We start from the raw sequence: 15,782 nt of genomic DNA on the forward strand, positions 1-15,782 counted from the left end.
AAATGTCATGTGAATGTGATGACCTGCCTTGCTTTGCAGCATTGCAGTCTTTGTATTCACTCTTCAAAATTCAAGTAGCAATATGCTGAGAACTGTTGGCTTGGTTCTCCTCTGTCCCACACCTTACACCTCCATGACACACAGGTTGCCTTTAGCATCTTATGCTCCCTTGGGCCAGAGTGAACTATGGCCCAAGGTACAAGATAACGAGGGTCATGTCTCATCTTTTGCAGCCAGAAGGCCACTTTTAGGCTGAAATACCATGAAAATGTAGTACCTAATAATATTGTCTCATTCTGCCTTCTGAACTGTGCAAATTTTCAACAGAAAGAGTTCATAATCCTGTTGAGACATGTTGATGGAGACTTCAAAAACTAAGCAAAAAGCATGTTTGCTAGGTAATTCTTAAATACATCAGAGGAAGGCTAGCTTGTTTTAGGCTGAACAGAAAGCATGCATTTACCAAATGTCTTCTTAAATAAAAATTGTTTGTAAAATTCTGTTTTCATAACTCCCTTTTACATGCAAATGAAGAATTTCTGAATTAACAAAAAGTTATTGTTGACAAAGGCCTTAGCAGCAGCATGTCTCTGTTGTCCCAAATTTGTGAGGCAACCTTACAATGAATAAGAAGCTGTTTTCAAAATGGGCTGCAGTGCTAATGCCCCTGCCAATATTTCTCCTAACAAACAAATTTCACTATTTTACTCTAGGGCTGCGGGGGTTTCTTTTGTTTGTTGGTTGCTTGTGTGTTAAGTTCCAAGTTTGGAAAGAGACAAAGATCTTGTATATTGCTTTTTTTAGCTGTGGATCTCTGCTGTAATCACTTCATTGACAGAGAAATGGGTGTCTGGGAGGAAATGCAACTGCCTGGTGCTGCACCAGGGGTAAATAGATCAGGGAGAACATTCAAGGTGTCATGCTTCATCCAGCCTGTATCTCTGCCTTTTCATCATTGTTATGCCAAAGGGAGAGACACCTGCCACAGCTTTTGTGGGCTTACTAAGAAAAATTACAATTAATAAGGAGCCACGTGCTTTTGGCCAGCACTTTCACTGAAGCAAAAGCCTGAAAAACAAGGACAAGAGACTACCTGGCTACAGCAGCCAAAACCACAAACTATCCAAGGCAGTTTGGCTGTTTTCCAGGACAGGAGCCAATGACCACTTTGATGGTCCTGATAAGCGTACTTGAGCTCTCCATGGACACATCTGTGGCCGTGCTTCAACCAGAGACACTTCACAGAAATCCTTGTTGCACTAACACCAGTGCCCACCGCTCCCTGCCTCCTCCTCCACTGCTGCCAGGCAAGGATGGCAGCTGGATACAGGAGATGACAACAGATGAAAAACCCCAACCCAATGAGATACATCTCTGGGCTATTCCTCATTTATAACTTTTTCACTTGTCATTGTTGCTTCTCATTGCCTCATTGAAACCACTGTAACAACTGCAATATTACATCAAGCACTATATTACTTTCAAGAACTTTATTTTCCATGTCAGATTATATGTCATTTAAACAAAAAGTGCTTTGTGAGACCAACAGGAGGGAGAGATTTAGAAGTGGGAGTGCTGATACATACACTTCTGTAACTCATCACACTTGTGCCCAAGGTAACTGAGATGCTTACTTCTGTTAAAATTATTACACATGAAATGCAGCTTTAATTTCAAGTGCTCTCATTTTTAGTTGCTGTCAAAAAAACCCTAGAGCAGAATAATGGGATTGATCAACGCTGATGGAGTCAGGAACAGCAATTCCTTAACACACGAATATACAACATGTGTGGGAAGGATAATGTAATTTTGTGTTAATTTCCTTTTGATCATTAAAACTGCTTGTCAGCTTAGTTACTGCTGTAGCGTTCTCACAATGAAAGAACAGTTGCTTTAACTCAGCTCCCATAGTCTGAGAGGAATAGAGATTGCCAAAGTGTGGTCCTGTCGAACAAGACTTGCCCTTGACTACATTTTTCCCACCCTACTTCAACTCCCACCCTTGGCATAAAGCTGCACCCCAGCGAAACTGCAGAAACCCAACACACTGGGGCTGTCTCCCAATGGGGGCACTGCATCTTCCACAAGACCAAGTGGATTTTCAAACAGGAATAAGTTGAGACACAGAGTAAATAAAACTCTCACATCCACAGAACTATTGTCCCTCAGTTTAACCCCAGAGCTACTGACAGTTCCTATAGCTTTGGCAATTGCTCATTCTCACTGTTGAAAGCTTATATATAAAAAAAATAAAGGATAATGAAACTGTGGTCACAGAATGAGTTACTTACATTGAACAATTGAATCCCACAGTGCTTTGAAATTTCCTGCATAAATAACTTTTCAGTCTCCCACATGTTGTGTGCCTGTTTCACAGTATGTTCCAGGTCTGAGCTCTGGCAGCGTAAGACAGATATATTCCAACTTTGCTTTAATACAGATCTCATCCTTCAAAATCAACACTTAAAACTTCTAATGCTTCAGGGTAAGCAGAAAGAATATTCTGTAAAAGATCCAAATCATCTGACAGATTCAGTGGTGTTAAGACACATACCACCAAAAAACAAAAAGTAAAAAAAGTCCCAGAAACACCTTTTTCTGTGTATCAGAAAACCGGGAGTTCTAGATTAATTGACCCCACACAGCTACAGAGTTGGATCAGCTTGGAGTAGCTATTCAATTTTTGTCATGGTAATGACTATAGAGTTTCCATCGTAAAAAAATACTTGAAATATTGCAGAAGTGGGTTGATATGAAAACCTAGAGAGAAAATGCAATTTAAAGTGATTCAGTCTGAATATACAATGGTGGAAACGCATGTTCTTGAGATCCTTTAGATCAGGCACATTTGTATGACACTAATGATTTCCTTCTGAGGCTGATGGCCATTTCTTCTTTGTAACTTTTTCTTTCTTTTTTTATCTGTGTATACATCTAATGAGAAAACAAAAAAATAAAGAAGCTTGATAGAAACAGATACAGGTACAACTTGGACCTGTGAATGGCATTTGATTTCCTCCAAATTTCTTTCCTCTCTAAGTCTCTAATGTTCAATACAGATCTTGACAGACTTGTCTCCATATGTCCTGAGTCAGGCTACCTCCCTAAAGCTTCAAGTGAGATTTTCTCTGCTTGTATGGGTCTCCAGATGTTCTTTTACAACAAGCAAACAAGATGCAGAAGAGAAGCTTGGGGATCTCAAAGCCCACCACAGGATTACTCAGACAGACAGGACCTTATAGATTTCCATACTGGGGTGTTACTACAAGGCAGAGCCTCAGCATTTCCTTCCCAGCACACCAGTAGACATCCCAAATCTGGTGCAGGTGTGTTAACTGGATGTAGATCATCTTGATCTTGCTCTTGAGGCAACTGTAGCTGCAACACTAAGCAGAGTAAACCAAAGCTCTCTAAATTCTTGCCTATGAGATGAAACAGCAGAAAGTGGAGTGGTAGGATTGTGAGGTTGATGAAGTTCAAGCCAGCAGATGCCATAAATGGTCTTTCAAACACAATCTTTCACAGAACTTCTGTTACCCAGAGTGGAGTGGCAGGTTTCGTTATCAGACCTTTGTGTTCAGGTTCTTACCCCCACAAGAAGAACACACAGTGCAGCTTATGGCAAAGGGTAAAGAATGTGCACACATTACACCTGCTGATGAAATCACAACTTCACCTCCTAAAACACAAAGGCATTTCAGTATTTATTTCTTGCAGCTACTGATCCAGCCATGGATGCATCTGGGAGATCTGATGCATCCTTTAAACATCTCATGATAGGAGGATAAAATTCTGCCACACAGAAAATGAGGAACATAGCTAGAGAAAAAGAAGTGTCAATATATTTTAGGGGAAAAATAGCAACAAGGCCCTTTGTGTGCAGCAATGTGTCTGTAGAAAATAAGAACAACTAAATCAACTCCTGTGTGGAGAATATTCTATAGAAATTAAATAATGAAACTGATTGTACACTGAAACTCTATCTATTTATTCATTTTTATTCCTCTCATTTGGCAGTTACAACTGACAAATACAACTATTAGCATAATTTCCCCTGCAACCTGATTCCTTCCTTTTTTAAAAATCAGCATTTACCTTGCATTCCAAGAAACTATTTTCCCACTGAACATAATTATTTTCAATTAAAAAAAAAATCAAACAAGCTGCAGAGAAGCAATTCCCTTGTAGGAGAGAATCAAAACAACCTACAAACCCATTAAACTAATGCTGATTATTTTCTTATTTCCACAAAGTCTTTCTACAAAGACAATCTTTTCACAGCTGGATACTGCTCAGGAAGGAGGCACACAGCTTGAGCTGTTTTTGTGTTATGGTGCCACAAATAAATTCCTCTAAGGATCCAAACGTCTGGGACTCTGCTGTGGGAAACCTAGAAACCAGTAAGGAAACCTTCTCTGACTGTGTGAGTGTGGGGTGTGCAGGGAGCCAGGAGGGGCACCCCTGGGGTCACTGGAACTGCTCACTGTGAAGGGGCCTCAATGCCAGCAGTGAAAATTTCAGGTGGTGTGTTTCTGCCAGAGTGGCTCCTGGATAGTCAGACAGGAAAGCTTCCTTAAGAGTACCACTGTTAAGTTCCAATGGGTTAATTACTGTTGCTTCCCTGCCCTGTTCTTTGGTGTTTCCCACACCATGATCATAACAATTTTTTTCTCATCACTGGCTAAAATGAATATTTAGGTGTAAATTTTCATATGTGAACCCTGAGACTGACAGCTGAAACAGAGCAGCTGCAAACTGCCTAATAGCCAGGCACATAAGTACTTATTTGCTGGCAGTACTTATTACTGACAGTTTTATTTATCATATCCATCCAGAGCATACAAGCAAGATCATGATACCATTAGGCAAAGCCTTATACACAACTCATGCAGAAGACTTTGTCTGCCCAGGATAAAATAAGCAACTGAGATGGAAAATACAGCATATTTATACAGCTAACCCAGGATGCTGTAGAAACAACAGCTAACCCAGGAGCTGAGCTGTACTTCTTTTTAAGACCTGGTTCAGCTGGATAGGTGCAAGGTATGAGAAAACATCCTGAAAGGAGAGGTCACTTTTTACCAAATAAATTCAAAGTGGAGTGCCTATTCAGATACTGGGCAAAGAAGGAGCATAATTATGTAATGGGCTTGTCTTACCTTGCAGGAGTTTACTGGCAGCCTTCCGGCACACATTAACTATTACTTATTTACTTTGTTTTTTCACTAGCCATGTTCACAATGCACAAAGTGTTGCTGTGGTCTACGGTGATCCTCTGATGGTTTTTATGCCCTGCATTGTATGGCAGTCACAAATAGAAACATGATAGAGGTGTCCTGGGGGAAGAAACCTGCTGCCATGGAACTGCTCAGATGACAATGAGAGCAGATCCTCTCTGCTCTATGAGGAGAAAGATGCTCTGCACTCTCCTCACCAACCCTGCCACAGCCACGAGACTCAAACCTAGAGCTGCAAGGGCAGGCCCTGCCTCATCATCCCCTTCCTAACTGGTACACCCTGTACCTGGCAGTCTGAAACACAAGGCAGGGGAATTTCAGCTAGGGAAGGCTTCAGGAAATAGGGTGCTGATGCTGGGAACCATGGAAAGACACTGCAAGGCCAAACTCCTGTTTTGGTGTCCTCTGTGCTTGCTGCAGAATGGAGCCCGAGCTCCATCTGTGCATTTGTACAGATAAAGTTCAGCTTCTCTTGCTGGGGAATCAGCCTGTCAGATTCCCTGATATCTAAGGTTGCAAAGACACATTTTCTTCTTTGGGCACCTGACCTGGTGAAATTAAACCAGAGGTCTACCCAGGACAGATAAGTGGTCAAAGCAATCAGATTTCCCTAGGGCCAAAGGCAGACAGGCTGATTGTGCTTTTCTGAAAATAATCCACTCAACTAAAAGATGCTGTATTTCTGTCCCAAAATCATTACTTTTTATCAATAATGTGAATATCCTTAAAACCATCAACGCTAAATAAAACCTGAGGTCACAGCATTTTTGCCCAGGTGTGTAATACTCCCAGGGATCCGCAGGCACTAATACAGAGATTAAGATTCAATTTAAATGCTTTCCTAGCTCCTGGAAAGCACTCAGAGTCCTCAAAGAACATATTCTTAACATAGACTTCACAGCATCTTTAACTGCTGAAGGACCTTCAGTCCAGCTACACAAAAGAATTAACAGGAACGCTTCCCACAGAAACTAGCCTGCATGTGCAATGAAAGGCTTTGCCCATCCTGAAACGTGAATATGAAAGTAAACTGTGATGCTCTGGGTGCTGAAACAAGGATATGAAGGGATTCACCCCAGCCAAATCAGAGCATGGCTCTCTGACTGCTCTGACTGCATGGGTAAGAGCAACCTAGAGCAAGAGCACCCTGATTCCTTGCTAGACACAGTAAGAAACTGCTATAACACAAATACATCATCTGTTGACAAACATTTGCACCTGTAATGCAAACTAACTGATTTTAGAAACTATTTGGAGATTTTAAATATCATAACAGCAATGTTGATCCTTGTTGCACAAACCCTGTTGCTTTAATATGTGATATCTACGTACCTCTGGACATGTTACTATACAACAAACATAGTTATCCACTAATTGCCAAAAATTAGAAATGACAAGAAGAAGAAAAAGGAGGAAAAAACCAAAAAAGAGATAGGAAAGGAGTAAGTAAAAACGACAAGGAAAAAAGTAAATTCAGGGAAATTATGTCCCCATGTTCCTCTTGTTTGAGGGAAAACTATCCAGAAAGTAGTTGATGCCTAGACACACTACCAACAGTACATCAAATTTAGGGGGGGTAAAGTGTCAAGGCTCAGTCTTATCCAATATAGTGTAACTTGATCCAGATCCAGCAAAACAATTGGACCAATGTTTAATTTTCAGCTTGTGAGCAATGCCACTGAAGGCAAACTTCTTGTGGCTTTAAGAACAGAAGATATTTTATTTCCTTAAACTCTTTCTTGGGTAAAAAGGAGGTTTACTGCTATGTTAAAACACCTAAAGATCCTGATTGAAGTCTCAAAAATACTTTTAAACATTACTTTAGAGCTCTTGCCCTGAATTAAGAAAGAATTCGTTTGGCTCTGGTTTCTTAAATTCATAAAATGATCAGCAAAATCTTTACTCAAATCACTTGGCTTATATTTACAGTTGGTTTTTTTCACAGCCAAGAGGGCTCAAAACATTTCAAAATGTGAATACAGAGACTCCCGTGTTGCTGGTCTTGTCTCTGGGAGCTGGTGTTAAAAAAAACAAAACAAAAAACTAAGGTTCATAAAAGCATAAGTATTGTTGATTTTGAATATACTCTGCACCTTGTTCATTTGAACCTCCTGAGGATTTTACTGACTGAAACACACCAGGATTACTTCCCTCTCCTGGGGGATGCTTCTGCAACAGTGCAAGCCCAGTTGGAGAACTGCAGCAATGAAATGTTAACTCAATCTGGATGAAGAAAATCTGCTTTACTTTCCCTATATCCTCCATGCTCACTTTTGTCCCCACACTTTGCAGTCTCTGCATTTCATCTCACTTAAAATATGACAGCCTCTCTCTGTTAGAAGCAGTTGCTTGAGAAGCCCTGAGAGGAGATCACTCTCCTGCTGGCCACAATGTGTGGTGCTGAATGGGAGGAAATGAACTTCAGCTGCTAAAACAGCTTCTTCTGGAAACTTATGGGAACCAGGTCCCAAGATTCTCCTATCTGATTTAAAAGCCCTTTTGTAAAGATATTTATCTAAACATTTTTAAACAGATATTTTCCTTCATCCCTGAATTGAGAATAAAAAAATCTGATAAAAAATACACAGGCTACATGCCAAAGCAGAAGCAGTATTCATTGGCCTTGGAATATAGTTCTTTTACTGGAAGCATTTCAAAAATAAGGACCATGGCCATCACAAAAAAACCAAAACAACAAAAAAATCCCAACCAAACAAAAAACCCAGACCTAAACAAACAAACAAATACCAGAACCAAAACAAAAAACCCAAAACCAACCAAACAAAAAGGCAAACAAAAACAATCAATCAAACAAAACCCACCCAACACCCTCCAAATCAGCATATTTTAGCAGGCACTCTTAAGAATAGACTTGACTTTTCATCCTCAATTATCAGTTCATAAATCTAGAACTTCTCAGTTGCTAGCAAATGTGTGAAGGTCACCAAACAAGGACATAATGAAGTCATTGAGATTTAGAAAATTTAAAACAATATGAAGTCTTTTCTTTTCACAGTACACTGGATTTTCCAGAGATGTTCCCTTTAGCAAAGGGCCAGTAGAAAACCAAAATCCAGAAACAGCCAAGAAAGAAATTCCTTTTCAACTACCAAGATTGATTATCTGAAAATAAACTTGGATATATTTTTCCTTTTGGATTAAATTAAATATTTGATAATGGTATAATTTCAAAGTTTCAAGTATTCAAAAGTAACACAAGCTTTAGGAGGATTGGGGAAGGACCATGAATTTATAAGGCAGCTCAAACACATTCCCCATCAAAGGAATCACAACTTCTTGAGGAGCTACCAGGAGAAGCCAATATCCAAACTCACTGATGTAGCAAGCCTTGCACTCCCATAGAAAACTGTAACACAAGAACACCTTGATTCCTCACTGCCAGAACATGACTCCTTTTATTTCCTTTGAACAGTGCATGGCAATGCACACCTCAGCATCCTCACATCTGAAGTTCCTATGTGAGATTGACAGGAATGAATGCCTCAAAAAAAAAATCAGTAACTAAAGTCAGGATGATGAACCTTCATTTTGGCATCTACCAAGCCAATTCTTCTTCCATTTTCAACATGAAAAAAAAAAGTTCTAATTCCGTTTCATCCCAAAATAATTAGGTATTTCTACTCTGCAAGACAAGATGAAACAAAAATAAAGTGACAAAACACAGTCTCCCATCTTATTACCCACTCATGCATGCACACTGACAGCCTTTTCTTCATAATGATTCACCAAAATATGCTTTTATAACATAAAATAGAATGAAAATAATGTCTGCTTTTAGCATCTCAAGTATATACAAAACACCCTTTTTTTTCTGCTTTTCTGTCCTTGCCTTCTTTTCAGTAAATAAAACCAATCTTCCAGTTGGACCTTACAAGACATTTCCTATTATCTGCTGCCCATTTTCGAATTACAACCACAATGATTCTGACCTTATGGCTGGCAAAATCTGTGGGAATTACTTTCAGTAAGAAGGAAGAACAATTTTTTCTGTCACCCTCAATAGCCCCATTTGCAAGGATTTGGTTGAATAAAACAAAATAATCACTTTCTGGACAGAATTCAAGTATCAACAAGATTAATTCAGAAATAAGACTCTGTATTTTGGAATAAATGGCAGCAGCCTCTGGAATGGGAGCAGCCATGTTACAATAGGTATAGCAGGCATCACTGCTGCTGTGGCAGCAATGCTGCTCTAATGGCCATTAAACTGACATGATGCAGACATTGAAAAATAAAGTTCTAGTACAAGGCTGTGCTTGCATGGGATGTGCCCTTAAATGATCTGTGTTCATCAATGACAGATTGTCAAAGATGGGAATTAATAAAGCAAAGCTACTGCTGTAACTGTACAGACTGAGCTCACATCTGGGAGAGCCAACAAAAATCTTCTTCCTCCTTTAATTTTCCCTGACAATTGCATTTAACTGCCACACAGAAGGAGCAGCAGGTAGCTCCTCCTGGGCTGGAGTGCCTGGGAATCATCACAGTATTAGACTTGATATCCAAGCCCAAACATATTTACATTAGAGTAGATCAAATCAAAACTCAACTTGAGACCAAACATTCCCTGCATCAAGGCCTGCCCACAAGGGTGTCAGGTCAAAGAAAATGGTTTGCCAGAACTTTCCATGACAGAAATTAGAGCCTCAGAATACAGAGGTGCAAAATCCTGCTAAAGTCATGAGTCGTGCAGTTTAGTTTTCCTGAACAGCATTCTTATATTCAGTGCCAACAGAGCTGATCAAAACGTTTTCTGTTGACACATTTGAAGAGAATTTGGAGTTTCGATCAAACTAAAACCCACCTTTTATATTTTTTCTTTTTGATATAATATCTCTTAATATTGTCAAAATTTAATTTTTTTCACCCACTACTTACTCCTCCATTGCAGTAATGGAGCAATTTCATGCTTATGAAAACTGTTGGTTGCTATTAAAATAAATGCAGCAATATAGAATCACCACTTTTACACGTTATGGATTAGAAGGCAAGAAAAACAAAATTTAGACTGCAGATACTTCATTTCATCACCAGAACAAGGGTAAATAAAATCAAAGTATAGCAACTGAAGTTCATTAGATACTTTAGAGAGACCAAGAAGAATTTATTGTCAATTCTTAGGACAGAACATGCTCTCTTAAAAAGAGCTAGCAAACCCACTACTTTTTACCGCATGAGTTTAGTAGATACCCATATAAAGCCAGAGAGCAGTCCTATTTAAAACAGGGCCTTTTACACAGCCCTTTTCTGATAGGAACTGTATTTTTCTACTTTGCATTAATTAGCAAGGGTCATACAGATATTAGCACAGGAGAGAGAAGACAGCTCTGCCTCCTCATTGTGAGGAAAACCTCATTGGTTTTCACTTCTACCTTTCCAACCAGCCAACTCCCCCCAGCTGTCTGGGAGAAAACATGATGTTTTCATGCAGCTCAGCAAGCCAGGGACATGCAGGCACCACAGCAGCTCTCATAAACCTGATTGCATTGACTTCAGTAAAGCCAAAGTGATTTTCATCAGCTGAGGAACTGGTCTGACCTGTACAGAACAGGCTACTGTGCACAGTAAAAGCCCAAAGGCTGAAACACTGAAATACAAGCACCTAGACATAGATAAGAAGGGAACTTTTAGCTCCTTTCAAATGTGCAACAAATTTCCATGGACTTCAGCATAGCATGAACTTCCCTGGTGGCAAACTAGGGCTAATTCATCGGCACAATTTCAGCTACACTGATTTATTCCAGATCAGGTCCTGCCCTTAAACTTCTACAGTAGTGGAGCATCTATTCATGACCTAATCCATTATCACAGTATGGAGAAAAGGAAGGAATGAAAGCAGCACAAATGAAGATTTTATCACTTAAATAAAATTGAGGGCTGTTATTCTTTATATTTACTTCATAGAATCATTCATTTCTTACCTCACAGATACAAGCAAGCTATTGTTCAACTTCAGTTCTCTCAGATTAGGCAGATGCACACCTGTGGGAACAAAATAAAGAATCACTTTTTGGACCTGGGATTAGAGTAAAGGAAAATTATGACAATTACAAGTTGAAGCATCTAATTTTACAAGTATTTCTTAGCTGTTTCTGGCAGGCCTGTCCTGGACTTCTAAGAAAATCAATGAGATTATTTCACTCAAAAACTATTTCATCCTTTGCATTTTTGAAACATATATGTATTGTCTGCATGACTACCCAATTACAATTTTTGAACCCCTCACTGGAAACTCTGATATGGCACCTTGCCGGACAGACAAGAAAAGAAGCTGGCTTGATGTGTGACTGTTTTCTTTGGTCTGATTCCCCATCCTGATTGACTTTTAACTGAGTGATACTCTGCAGAGCTAAGGGATACTTTAGAGTATAGCATTCCATGACCTATTTAATGGCAAGTAGTGATGGACTTAATGGATACACAGCCAGGTAACACTTCTTCAAAATATGACTTTGAATCAAACAGCAACCACATAATGATCCATAGTCACAACATCATCTTTTATAGTTCACAGGTCCCACAAATGCTACATTTTGCAAAGCATTGCTTTCTTCTTTTAATTTTCTAGATACAACTGCTTACCATTGAATTGTACAAGTTTCATACCTATAAAACCCTCAGTATTCTTTTTGTTATTAATTTAATTAATGTGCTTTGTTTTGTATCCCTGAGAGATATTTGCCTTTTAGATTCACTCTAATGGTATCACTGAACCAAAATCATACACCAAATCCCTCCAAGCTGCAGATAACTTAGACACAAGCTCAAGTCTCAGAAACCCATTTCTTATGGACAGTAGCAAATGTTTACCCATTCACACCAGCAGAGTTTACTCAAGGCTGGTAAGCATCCTCCAGTATAACATGCAACCATGTAGAAGTAACACCAATTTTAGACAAATTGGACCATTGCTGAAACATTAAAATGTGTTCTCAGCAAATATTTTTATGAGTTCTCTGAGTAATCACAGTCTGGCAAGGGTGATTTACCAATGTCCAGAAGGATACCAGTCGAGTGCTTTGCAAAGGATAAAAAGAAAGGGGAGTGGGATCTCAAAAGCAAAGAAAGGAGGTCATGTTGTTCATTCCCCAAAGAGAACAAGAGCATTTATGTCAAAAACATTTTAATAAATCATGTTTTAATAGAAGCATTAGCTACATCTCATGTTATTTTGGAGTGATCATAATGCACATATTGATTTTCATGATGTACAGCAAGTATTTAAGTTCACGTCTTTTTCAAAGCACTTTTGAAAATACAAAAAATTCAAAACACACTGTGCCATTTTCTAACCTTGTTTTCCAAGCATTTTCCACAATCCATAAAAACTAAGAACAAATTAGAACAAATTAGTCCTCATCCTGCAGGATATGCTTTCTCATGTCAAACAAGTTTTATATGTATATATGGCAACAAAATAATTTGGAGTCCTGGCAGAGAAAATATTAGGATCTCTATTAATTACTCACAGCAGCCACACTAGCTACTGAGCAAAGACTCCCTCAGATAGAAATCAGGGCCTAAAAAATTCCACCCCCCCCCCAAAAAAAAATCTAGATTCTAAAAAATTTCTATCCTGTTTCTGACAAGGATGGAGAGATTAAATGTCATCCCCTGAAGAGTTAAAGGAAAAAATGAGAGGGATGCAGTAGCCTCTCCAGTCCCAGCTCCAAACTGAGTAATGGTGCCATGGATTTTGTCAGAGATGTAAAAGGGTTACCAAGCAAAGACCGATGCAAAGCATTGCAAAGCAAAGGAGTTTTAAGGACTAGTGTTAAGCACAAGATTTGAATGAGGAGTCAAGAGAAATGGAGAGACTTGCCCAAGAAAAAGCTTTTCACTGAATGCATTTAGGCTTGGCTCAGGAAAGAAGCAACTATTAAAGGATCCAAAGAGGCTGAGTGACAGGCTGATAATACAATTTTCACATCTGGTTAGTTCATTATTGTAACTTGATCCTCCATCTCAGATTTTTTTTGCACTTTGGCGCAATCTATCCCCAGGAAGTTGTACAGTGTTACACTTTAATGTGTGGTTTATGAGCTTGAAATAGAAGTATACAATATGTGGTGGTGCAAAATTCTGCCAGCAATATTCTACAATGTATTCCTGCAAGTCTGCAGGTTCTTCCCTCCTCTAAGTTTTATATCAATATGTGATTATTCTTTGGTGCTAAGAATTCATTGTTCCATTGATTTTTTTGGCTTTTAGAGTTCCAAATACTTATAAATAGAATAGAGGCCAGAAGTTTAAATTAGGTAGAGAAAATTGTAAAATGAAGGTGACAAGACACTTAGCCCAATGTAAAGGTGTATTTCTAATTTTTCTAATTTTAATCCTCATGGCATCTTTCCTCAGAGCAAGGACACATGATACTAACATATAAAAGTACTCCAAAATACAATAGTAATAATTTCTAATATTCATTTTAGAAGTACAAGCAGTAGATTCCTTATCCTTATTCCCTCCTTTGTGTAATTTTGATTTTAAAGAGCAAGAATGGTCCACAGAAATGCTGATGATTGCAGGACAAGGGGAGAATTCAGGATGACGAGCAGTGTTATCTCATCTGTCTACGATTCCCTTTCACTAATGACCGGTTTTGTTACATGGCTCTGAAATTACTAACCACCAACAATGTACTAGTGTTAAACTATTCTACTCTACCGGTGGAACAAAACTAAATGAAAGGGCAGAAAGAAATCAGAGTGCAAGTTAGGTGAATAAAAGTGATAGACACATACACTCAACAACAAAGCCTGAAGTGCTGCACTTCACAGGCAGGGTAGCAGTGTAGATGTCTTTCCAAGGTGCCTTGGTACTGCTGGTGACATTTAGAAAACTGAGTAGGAGGAGCAAAGAGAAAGCAGCCCAAATGCTGGTTTTATGATATTCTACAAGTTACAACACTTCTAACACTTGCTGTTTACATTATGAAGTATTCTTTAAGTAGCATCATATATCAACAAAAAATCATCGTGGCTTGACTTGCATCTTTTGGAACATGAACTAGTGAAAAACAAACAAAATAAATTACTGACAAATGCTTGCATTGGCACCAGGCAACCATCGTGCTTTGTTGATCCTACAACACAAAACAGGCATATCAAAACAGGCTGTGCTCTTCTAGCAAGAGCAACCTGAGATGCAAATTAAAGAGTCTATTTAGTTCTCTTGAGCTGTGTTTGATCAAACAAGATCACTTTGATGCTATTTCTACACAGGCATTTTTACGCACGTTTCTGGGATGAACTGGGCAGTACAACTGGAGGTGAGACCACAGCCCTTTCAGGCACACCCAAGGCAGCTGCAGTCGAGCTCCCTGTGATGGGGATCTCATAGAAAACACATCAGTGCAGGGCTTCACATGAGCACACTGCCCCAGTGCAGACTTGTGACTCCTGCAGACCCTGCCCAAGCCCTGCTGTGGGGCTTGTCCAAGCCTTGCTCAGCGAGTTTGTCAGCACCAGCTAAGCCAAGACCATCCTGGGCAGGAACACCCACGCCAGACTTGCTCCTCCAGCCTCTGTGCTGCTCCCTGGCCATGCAAGCACCTGCTGCTGCCATGCTGGCTGCCAGCAAAGGTGTCCCAGCTCTGCACCCAGAGTGCCAACAAACAGGGCAAGAGGAAAGAGAGATGATGGCCCTGCATGAGAAATAGCACATGGCTACTTCTGAACTCTTGGCAGAGCTTTGCCTTGATAAAATGCCTGCAAGGGAAGTGGCAATCTCCAGACATGTAATCAACTTAGTCTGGCCACCAGCAGGCAACAATTCAATAAGGACCAGCGAACAGCACTGTGGGTAACTTGATTTGGAGCTATTAAAATTACTTAGGAATAAGAGGACTATGTAGTGTCTTAAATGACTCTATCCCACCATTATTTTCAACAGGAATTTCTATGAGCTGGTCATAAATGCAATTCCATACCTGTCAGCAATCAAAACTGAAGGGATAAGTTAATGAAAAGGAAATAGTACCTCTGAACATAAACTGAGGCCTACATGCAGCTGAGGAGCACAGAAATCAACCCCAAGATATGTAAAGCTGGATATAAGACTTGCCAGGGCATTCAGGGTTTCATCTGTCACTCAGCAAGGTGCACTGAAAACAGCTGGAGAATTCAGCAACTACCCCAAGCCCTGCAAAGATTCAGATTTAAGCTCTGGCATGAAGCCTTTCCTTTAAATTTTAAAACTGATCGCATGAGAATATTTCTATATCAGTCTTTTCATGTTTTAGTCCACACCTTGTCCCTTAGAAAAGTAACTCTTCCTCCCTATCATGTCATGCCATTTTGTAGAGGCAGACCTGACAAACTGGACAAGGTTAACAGGATGGTGCTTTAAAGTTTAGTGGAATGGTCTCAAGAAAAACATCAAGCAACAAGTTTCAAATCACTCTGGAAATCTTTAGGCCCTGAGTGTTTGTGTTACAGTCTGTAACACAGGCTATGAACCTTGAAATGTTTCTCAAGTGAAAACTGTGGTGTAAATTTGGGATTTGAGTGCTGCAAGGTTCCA

The 15,782-nt window shown here is 39.5% G+C and overlaps 1 protein-coding gene across 5 annotated transcripts in view; it reads right to left on the reverse strand.

Annotated features, from left to right (window-relative positions):
- The window catches only part of LRRC56 (leucine rich repeat containing 56), a 100,755-nt gene that overhangs the window by 43,400 nt on the left and 41,573 nt on the right, over window positions 1-15,782 (reverse strand). For all 5 annotated transcript variants that reach the window (XM_066551344.1, XM_066551343.1, XM_066551346.1 and 2 more), the window contains one exon: window positions 11,180-11,240. In XM_066551344.1, the coding sequence (XP_066407441.1) occupies window positions 11,180-11,240 (61 nt within the window). The remainder of the gene's footprint in view (window positions 1-11,179; window positions 11,241-15,782) is intronic.

The sequence above is a fragment of the Molothrus aeneus genome, chromosome 6 (genome assembly GCF_037042795.1).
Source record: "Molothrus aeneus isolate 106 chromosome 6, BPBGC_Maene_1.0, whole genome shotgun sequence".
Lineage (NCBI taxonomy): Eukaryota > Metazoa > Chordata > Aves > Passeriformes > Icteridae > Molothrus > Molothrus aeneus.